This window comes from Stigmatopora argus, chromosome 7, assembly GCF_051989625.1.
Source record: "Stigmatopora argus isolate UIUO_Sarg chromosome 7, RoL_Sarg_1.0, whole genome shotgun sequence".
In the NCBI taxonomy this organism is placed as follows: Eukaryota; Metazoa; Chordata; class Actinopteri; order Syngnathiformes; family Syngnathidae; genus Stigmatopora; species Stigmatopora argus.
This window is the reverse complement of record NC_135393.1, coordinates 4,829,632-4,840,120: the sequence shown is the minus strand read 5'-3', so window position 1 is coordinate 4,840,120 and position 10,489 is coordinate 4,829,632. Positions and strand designations below refer to the sequence as shown.

General features: G+C 38.4%; 1 protein-coding gene across 1 annotated transcript; it reads left to right on the top strand.

Moving 5' to 3' along the window:
- The first annotated feature begins 3,857 nt into the window (after positions 1-3,857).
- Positions 3,858-9,657, top strand: fgf8b (fibroblast growth factor 8b). The gene is made up of 5 exons (XM_077605303.1): positions 3,858-4,434; positions 5,372-5,408; positions 5,870-6,050; positions 7,119-7,225; positions 9,042-9,657. The coding sequence occupies exons 1-5, from the start codon at positions 4,376-4,378 to the stop codon at positions 9,330-9,332; spliced, it is 675 nt and encodes a 224-aa protein (XP_077461429.1). The 5' UTR covers positions 3,858-4,375; the 3' UTR covers positions 9,333-9,657.
- Positions 9,658-10,489: the final 832 nt, after the last annotated feature.

Here is a 10,489-nt window from a genome sequence, read left to right as displayed (position 1 = left end):
GGATTTTAATTCTCTGAGCAAGTGCACAAGAATTTCAGTTTGCAAAAAAACTGGCAGGCTTGTTTCAAAAGCATTATTATGCTTCGTTTACTATAAACTTTCATTTATAAAAGTTCTATTTGGACAAGAGGACTTGGGACACTTGATGCCTAACCTAACTCGATGTTATGATGAGTTATCAAGAATGTGGATTGCTTGAGGGGGTCAGAGCAAAGCTGAACAAGGTGCTGAATTGTTCCAGGTGTCAAAATGCATTGTTCCAGCGTCCCACTGGAACTAATGTGGCGGGTCTATTTTCACTCCTTAAATCCTTGCTATTGCTTAGAATGACTGATTTACGATTATATGACAGCTTCAACTCAATTTTAATATATATTTTAGATTTAACTCTTTCGCAGGTGCTCTGAGTGTGTAAAATATGGAGCCACATTTTTTTTTAGAAAAGGTCATATAATGTGCCAAAGCCCATTTAGCAGCCTTTTTAATGTAAGTCTTTGATCTAGATTTGCCATTTAAACTGGATATAAAAACGTTAAATTATGCCAATTTCTTAGAGTGGTGATGTGGATCATGTCTTTTTCTATTTGTGCTAAATTATTCTATACTGATTAAAGCGGATATTTATCTGCCAACAATCTATCTTACAATGATAGATGTCTACAAACTGTGGCTCCAGAGCTTCATGGGGCTCATTGTCATTCTTCCTCTCTGAATTACTTTCCCATTAGACAGACGTTTATTGGATTGGAGCTAGCATCAATTGAATGCAGCAACTGCCATTTCCTCCCAGTTCGACTGAGTTAGTTATATATGTGTTCATTAACATGCGGCCCAGTGGTGCGAGTGGTTAGCGTGTTGGCCTCACAGCTCTGGGGTCCTGGGTTCAAATCCAGGTCGGTCCACCAGTTTGGAGGTTGCATGGTCTCCCAGGGCCTGCGTGGGTTTCTTCTGGGTATTCCGGTTTCCTCCCACATTCCAAAAACATGCATGGCAGGCTGATTGGACACTCTAAATTGCCCCTAGATATGGTGTGAGTGTCCAAGGTTGTATGTCCCCTTGTGCCCTGCGCTCGGCTGGGCACCGATTCAGGGTGTTGTCCCCCGCCTCTGGCCCGGAGTAAGCTGGGATAGGCTCCAGCACCCCCCGCGAACCTAATGAGGATAAAGTGGTTCAAAAATGAATAAATGTTCATTAACATCTCATCTCATATCATTTTCTGAACCGCTTTATCCTCATTAGGGTCGTGGGGGGTGCTGGAGCCTATCCCAGCTGACTATGGGCCAGAGGCGGGGGACACCCTGAATCAGTGGCCAGCCAATCGCAGGGAACAAGGAGACAAACAACCATTCACAGTCACACTCATTCCTAGGGGCAATTTAGCTGGCTACCAAATCGGGGTGGGATAGGCTCCAGCACCCCCCGCGGCCCTTGTGAAGATAAGCGGTACGGAAAATGAATGAATGTAGTATTAATATATTGAGCCAGTAGTGATACGTGGCAAGAAAAGAAAAAAATCTCTTTAGTTGCAAACATTTAACCACTCAGTGAACTTGAACATTGAACTTATTTTTGAATTATCATGGCAGAAGGTAACAATGACTCTCATCTCATCTCATTTTCTGAACCGCTTTATCCTCATTGGGGTCGCGGACAACCATGCCATGTCCAATCAGCCTACCATGCATGTTTTTGGAATGTGGGAGGAAACCGGGGAACCCGAAGGAAAGCCACGCAGGCCCACGGAGAACATGCAAACTCCACACAGGTGGACGTGACCTGGATTTTAACCCAGGACCCCAGAGCTGTGAGGCCGACGCGCTACCCACACGCTCCACCGGGCCACCCTGTTCATTAACATGAATATGAATATGTCCCTTATTAAATAAATCCAACTCAAACTTAAATGATAAATTCCAGCTCCCGACGTAAGTAAGACAAATGTGCGTATTCCTGGGTAGAATTCTATGTCAGAAAAAGCAGTTAAACAGTATAATTGCATGATTTTGCTGCACAAAGGTCCTAAAAGGAAAGCACAACAGGCCCTGCACCAACCTTTGAAAATCAAAGCAGATTTTTTGATAAACTGCAGGGAATCATTGCGAGAGAGCTCGTTTGTATTCATACGGCTATGTCATGTGAAAACCATTTTGTGTCATGTGCTCACATGGAATACATATTACTTACATATGTAGAATGAAAAAGTACATCGGGGTCTCCCCTGTGGGACAGGCAAGCACCTCTAACCTGCAGACAGGGAATATGTTAATGTAACTGGAGATGTTCTTAAGTACATGCCAGGAAAGTTTTCCATGTGGACATTTGCGCTAATAGAAAAACAATAGCAACGTGATTTTGACGTGGATGAAGATACACCTGATTGTCATTGACATGTTTGTTTAATGTGGTTTGTGGTTCTGGAGAAGGGCACTAATTATATGGGCTATTGCACGCTATGCCACAAATAATACAATATCATAAAACAATATCAACTCGAGTTCTGCACCTAGTACCTAATCGAGTCTTATTACTACTCCTTATGCTTATTTATTATGTTGACCACTTATGTATCTATTACCTAGTGATTATTTAGTTAGCATTACTATATGTTGATTATCTACATCCATAAACTAACTCAGCGAGTGGTGTTCTCTCGCTTTGCTGACCTGACTTGGACTACTTATTTATTAATTTCTTATTTATTGATTATTTATTTGTCTGTTTGTTGTTGTTATTTGTGCACTACGTGGTGAAAGCTTTAAATGCCATGATACCTGTGTTATGACAATAAAAAGCATTCAATTCCCTTCAATTCCCTTCAATTCCCTTCAAATCCCTTCAATTCCCTTCAATTCCCTTCAATTCCCTTCAATTCCCTTCAATCCCCTTCAATTCCCTTCAATTCCCTTCAAATCCCTTCAATTCCCTTCAATTCCCTTCAATTCCCTTCAATTCCCTTCAATTCCCTTCAATCCCCTTCAATTCCCTTCAATTCCCTTCAATTCCCTTCAATACCCTTCAATTCCATTCAATTCCATTCAATTCCATTCAATTCCATTCAATTCCATTCAATTCCATTCAATTCCATTCAATTCCATTCAATTCCATTCAATTCCATTCAAAACCATTCAATTCCATTCAATTCCATTCAATTCCATTCAATTCATTTAAATTCAATTCGATTCAATTCGATTCAATACGATTCAAATCGATTCAAATCGATTCTAATCGATTCAAATCGATTCTAATCGATTCAAATCGATTCTAATCGATTCAAATCGATTCTAATCGATTCCAATCGATTCCAATCGATTCCAACCGATTCCAACCGATTCCAATCGATTCCAATCAATTCAAATCAATTCAATTCAATTCAAATAAATTCAATTCATTTTAATTCAATTCAATACAAGTCAATTCAAGTCAATTCAAGTCAATTCAAGTCAATTCAAGTCAATTCAAGTCAATTCAAGTCAATTCAAGTCAATTCCATTCAATTCCATTCAATTCCATTCAATTCCATTCAATTCCATTCCATTCGATTCAATTCAATTCAATTCAATTCAATTCAATTCAATTCAATTCAATTCAATTCAATTCAATTCGATTCAATTCAATTCAATTCAATTCATTTCAATTCAATTCAATTCAATTCAATTCAATTCAATTCAATAGAAACTTCGGGGTCCAGCACTGCTTCAATCACCGACATAATACTTCCATTTCAGGAAAAAAAGGTGGATGTAAAGATTTTAAACAAGTATTCGGTTTCAAATGTGCTCCAGCTTGAAGACCCCGCCCGCCCTCGCTGAGGATGTTGACTTTCCCACAAGTTTAGTTATTTAAATGTTCGGGGGAGGCAGATGCTGCAAGTGGACTGCATGGAGCGGATACACGCGCAAGAGAAGACTGGAGTTGGACTTTTATCAAGTGAACAACTTCGAATTCTGTCAAGGAAGAAGTCATGGCATTTCGAGCATTTGTTGAGTGACGAAAACGTCCAAATGTTGCGGTGCGCATTTGTGGTGCGCTAAAATTCGGTGCGCTAAATTCGGTGCGCGTCACGCTACAGAGCTGTCACAACAAACAAGCAGGAGGATTTTAATATAACTCAAGATATTTCAACGACATTTACTCCATGTGTCATGTGAACACGCCCGCTCGCTGCGGAATTTTATTTTTGGGGGATTGTGACCTTGAAATCATTTCGACTGGTTTGAATGAAATTGAGCTGCGGACCTTCACCTGCAAGGGACACTAAGAGAGCTTTTCGACCTTTTAACTTCAAGCAAACTAGCGGTTCTCAAAGATCTGTTGATTCCAAGAAAGTTGGAACTTAATTTCGGAGACATTCCAAAAGGGAATCAGCGGAGTATTCATGAATCAATATTTGAATTACTACAAAATGAGGCTGAGAGCATCGAGGTTAGGTTATCTGTAAGTTTATTTATTCATCTATTTATGCATTTATTTATTTATGTATGTATATGTATTTATGTTTATGTATGTTTATGTATGTTTATGTAAGTTTATGTATGTTTATGTATGTTTATGTATGTATATGTATGTATATGTATGTTTATGTATGTTTATGTATGTTTATGTATGTATATATATATATGTATGTATATGTATGTATATGTATGTATATGTATGTATATGTATGTATATGTATGTATATGTATGTATACGTATGTATATGTATGTATATGTATGTATATGTATGTATATGTATGTATATGTATGTATATGTATGTATGTTTATGTATGTTTATGTATGTATGTATATGTATATGTGTGTTTATGTATGTTTATGTATGTATATGTATGTATATGTATGTATATGTATGTATATGTATGTATATGTATGTATATGTATGTATATGTATGTATATGTATGTATATGTATGTGTATGTATGTATATGTATGTATATGTATGTATATGTATGTATGTATGTATGTTTGTATGCATGCATGCATGCATGCATGTATGTATGTACGTATGTACGTATGTATGTACGTATGTATGTATGTACATGTATGTATTTTTTTTTTTATTAGTGTATTTATTTATTAATTTATGTATGCATTTATTTATGTATTTATTTATGTATTTATGTGTGTGTGTATGTATCTATGTATGTATGTGTGTGTGTGTATGTGTGTATGTATGTATGTATGTATGCATGCATGTATGTATTTTTTTTTTTTTTTTTTTTTATTAGTTTATTTATTCTTTTAATAGTTTGTTTATTCATTTATTTACTAATTTATTTATTTATTTTTTATTTTTTATTTAACACTAATGCATAGGTGGAATATTTATTGAACACTGGTCAAGCGCAACTTACTTTCATTCTTTTTTTTCTCCAGGTTACTCCAGTTCACCGCGATTTGCTTTTATGCACAGGTATGAGATTTTTACTTATGCACTCTTGAAAATGACTCAAATTTTTCATCTTCATCTTCTAACAAAATGAATCACTTAGGTGTGCACGGTTGTACGTCTGTACAACAGCACTGTGCTGTAGCCTAATCACAATGAAAACATTTTATTGGAAGGCCAATTGGCAAAAATTCAAACATCTTGAAAAGTGGCACGATCCCACTTTGACAGGTGATTGTTAAAACACATGTGGACGGCTGTATTGAGGGCGGGGGAGTTACGAAGGGGGTGAAAGATCACTGCTGGTAAAGGAAAATAACGAGCAGGGGAATTGTCATCCCCGAGGGTCCCTGAATGAAAGAGCCGCCAGCACCACTTTCAAAAAAAATCAGAATTAGTCATTAAATTTACAATAGTGCGGTTCTCCACAGTTTGCTTAAAAGTTCAAACTGAAATCAATGCATGTGCTTACTGTTGTCCTGCAGAACACATTGCAGTCCCCCCCTAATTTCAAGCACCATGTCACCGAGCAGAGTCGTCTGTCGGACCGGACGAGCCGCCGGTTGACTCGAACCTACCAACTGTACAGTCGGACCAGCGGGAAACACGTCCAGGTCCTGTCCAACAAGAGGATCAACGCCAATGGGGAAGACGGAGCGGCGAACGGTAAATCACAAAAAATACCCCACCCTGCAAGAAAAAAAGTTGTGAGAACAGCTATAAAAAAACCACACACAATTAACTGTCTGTAAGATGTTTTTCTATACACAAATATATATTGATGAGCAGAGAGGCAATAAATAATAGGCCAATAAATTCAACATATATTCCTAGTGTATTCCTGTGGCCAATGTATGTCCCATTGCAGTATTTTAATCTTTTAAAAATGCTGGCAAATTTAGATATTTTAAAACAATGGCATTTAGAAATAGTACCCACCAATGACCTAAAAAAAGAAACGAGCGGAAATTCATAAATTTGCAAAGTGTGTGTTGACAGGAAGTTTTATTAATGACGGTTTTGGCTGCCTTTGGAACAATTTTTGACACAAGACCAGTGAGTGATTGCAACAGAAGCTTAAAGTTGTGTGTAGACATGTTTTACAAGTTATTTTGCGTGCTGGTGGTCTACTTTGAAGGAACTCTGGTGAGATTATTGTGGAAAGGAATACTACCTCGCAAAAGTCTTGACCCCAAATCAGTTAAGTTGTCTTTCCACCACAGACTGCCACAGTCTATCCTGTCAATGTCTGCTTTTGGAGATCAATTGCATCACTTTTTTTTACTCAACTCCTTTTATACAGAGCAGTGAGAAGCTTCCTCGTTTTGTCCAGTCATTGGGATTTCTCTTCCCACACCCGAGTCCTCACACACACCTACCTTTAAGTGGGTGTCACACTCCTAAGTGGCCCAAATCTGCCAGCGGCACTTTCCTTCCTCCCTCATTTGAAGTGCAGCACAGCATTTACTAACCCTGATACATCATCCTAGACTTTTTTTGGAAGACTTTGTTTTTGTCTACTGGATCATAACAGAAAAGGGAAAGAATGTAATTTTTTGAAATTCTGGTTCAGTGGACAGGATCTTTTCAAATTTTGGTACATGACCTTTAATGACAAGACAAGCCAACTTATACTGTTCCTTTTAAACTGAGGTCATTGGTGTCTCTGTACCATCAAATTGTTGTTGCTTGCTCTGATGTTTTCTCAAAAATGCTTTGTCTTTTTTGGTACAGCTAAACTCGAGGTAGAGACAGACTCTTTTGGGAGTCGTGTGCGGATCAGAGGGGTGAAGAGTGGATACTACATATGCATGAATAGGAGAGGAAAGCTGATTGGAAAGGTAAACATCCATCTTGTTGTCTTATGTGCTCTGGAAAATCACATTTTTTATCTACAGCAATTGCAAAAACATGTATCTCTAATTATCTTATCAAACTATGCAAAGAAATAAGAACAACCGCACAGACAACCCCACTAAAGTAAGACAGTCAGAAGTCCTGAACAGAAATAATAATCTTATTTTGGCTGTCTTTATTATTTTTGTAGAAAACCTTAGGGATATAAAATGTTATATCCCCACTAAATTACACTTACAAGTAAAACCAGCTGTGTTAAATGTTAACCTTGACAATAAACTACTGAATGTAGATTAGAAGAGCAGTATGGCTTATGTACTGTCTTCCAAATTAAATGCATACAGTATTAATGTTAAATAAAAGTCTATATGCGTATTAGGGGAAAGAAACATTTACCTGCTGATGAAAAATATGGTATATAAAAAACTCATGAAAACACCTTACGTTAAATAATTCCTGTGTCTATATTAGGAATGGCCCAATCATGTTTTTTTTCAGGATTTGATTCTGTAAACAAATTTAAATTTGTGTGTTTTGTATTTGAATGCACATTGTTGGTCGTTTTTTTTTGTCTCTTGCTTTAGAGAATTTATGGAACTTTTAAACGAGTATAGTATAATAAGTAGTAAAGAATGGAAATAAATAAATAGTGTAAATGTTTAGGGAGGGCAGATTGTACCAGATTCCGATTATCAGAAAATTTGGATAAGGCCCGATTTCTGAACATGTGATAGATTTGCATATCTCTTTTAAAAAAAGGGAAACGCATCGTTTGACGATACCATTTGTTAAAAATTTACCAATTAGCAGTGAATAGATATTTGTAGCTGCTCTAATATAAGAAAACCAACAAACCTTTTAATGTTGAATAGTTGATTGGAGACAGATGGAGGTTTACGGTGGTTGGTTAGTGGCCGCCTTTTACGCGCAAAAATTTGATGATGATCTATGATCTACATAATTTTTAAATATTGAAATTATGATGGATTCAAGATAAATTTGAACACATCACATCTACATAAGTTTGCTCAGAATTTACAAAGGCAGATTTTATACAGCTCACTTAGAATCTATTTATCGGCAGATCAAATTTTTTCAATATTTTGGAAAACAATCGGAAAGAAACAGAATTCTGCATGTTACATATTTATCTCAATTTTTGAACCGCTTTATCCTCAACAGGGTCGCGGGGGGTGCTGGAGCTTATCCCAGCTGACTTCGGGCCAGAGGAGGGGGACACCCTGAATTGGTGGCCAGCCAATCACAGGGCACAAGGAGACGGACAACCATCCACGCTCACACTCATACATAGGGGCAATTTAGAGTGTCCAATTAGCCTACCATGCATGTCTTTGGAATGTGGGAGGAAACCGGAGAACCCGGTGGAAACCCACGCAGGCCTGGGGAGAACATGTAAACTACACACAGGTGGACCGACCTGGATTTCAACCCAGGTCCCCTACTGTGAGGCCGACATGCTAACCACTCAGCCGCCGGGCCTCCCTTGTTACATATTTATACATTTAAAATTAAATTAACAGCACAAAATGACTGTCAATGTAAGTTGAGGAGCTTCATTTCAGAAAAAAAAGCTGAGCATTCCTGCCATCTTGTGGTGTCTATAGGCAATTCTAAACTCGTGAGGGAAGCATCAACCATCTATGGATGTTCACAATTAAACTCTCTATTGCTTTTACTCTAATAGCGTAGGAACTATGTTGAACTAAGTTGTTTAATTCTACAGTATAATATGTTTCCACTTTCATCCGCATCATGAAGTTTGTCTAATTTTGTCCCTAGAATAAGGGAAGAAGCAAAGATTGCATCTTTACCGAGATCGTTCTGGAAAATAACTACACAGCACTGCAGAACGCCAAATACGAGGGCTGGTACATGGCTTTCACACGCAAGGGCAGTCCAAGAAAGGCCTCAAAGACCAAGCAGCACCAGAGAGAGGCCCACTTTATGAAGCGGCTACCTAGAGGCCACTTGCTGAGTGACAGAAGACCGTTTGATGTTCTTCCACTCTCCGTTCTACCTTTAAGCAAACGGACTAAACATTCCCAACAGCAGCGCTCAGTAGGCCGCTGAAGGTTGACAATGTGGACAAAAAATCACGGAAACCCACAAGGGGGGCGGGGATTAATTCACTTTCCAGAGTCAACTGTCACTTTCATTCAAATTGTGGACTCTGTATGTCATTCTTAGCTCCTGATTTTGATGTACACAGTGACAGATTGTTTAATATCATGATTTCCAATTTAGTGAGATGTTGGATATTTTGTTTTCTCAGTGGATAATTGAATTAATTGCAAGAGATCGATTGGTTACAGGTTCGGTGTAACAAATGTTAAATGAAGCTAGACATGGCAGCTATCTCACTTTTTATTATTATGGTTAAAGCATCTGAGTTAGGATTAGGGTTGTAATGTGGGTGTTTTCAACAAATATATTTTTACTGTAAAAATGTAAATGACAACAAATGGATATTTATTGTAGAGTGTATATTAAAACCACTAAAGAATCCGCTCATAAGTACCTCGTCTTTTCTCTTGTTATTGTTTGGCAATTGAACAAATGTTTGCCCTCCAAAACGATGGCAAGCAGCCCCCCCCCCCTTCTAGTTGGGAGACCCAGATAACTGAGGGGCAATATCTGTGACAGGCCACAGTGTTGAATGTGCTCAGCAAGTGAGACTTGGACCTGAATGGTTGGAGTTACGCATTAAAAGCGATGAGGTCAGCCCACTATTTTGGCCCAAACAAAGGTTACCACCATGTAGTTGCATTTCTCACGATCGCACACCGTAACCCTCTGATCAAATGGGCCTTTGTGAAAGCTCATATAAAAGGCCATGTTATACAATAGTGGGTTCGAATAATAACACGAGAAGGGGTCAGTTATCAAAAAGAAGCCAGTCACACAGGGAGGGGTCGGAGGGAGGGATGGGGGCAGAAAAAAACATCAGGGCCTGTGTGGCAAAATGTGGCATAGACTGAAAGAGGGGGATGATGGCTGGGAAGAGGCATTCGGCAGTGAAAGGGAAGGAGAAAAAGGAAGCCTCTTCCCAGAAGCAGTTGAGCATGACCGTCAGAGGCCAAACGACGGGAGAGGTAGAAGACCATGAACACAACGACCTGACCGACCGCAGGGGCTCACAAAACATGAGCTGGATGGTCAATTTTTTTGGGCTGTTTTAATTTCAGTTTTGAAGGCTCATACGTCCTTAATTTTTTTTTTAAAATTAT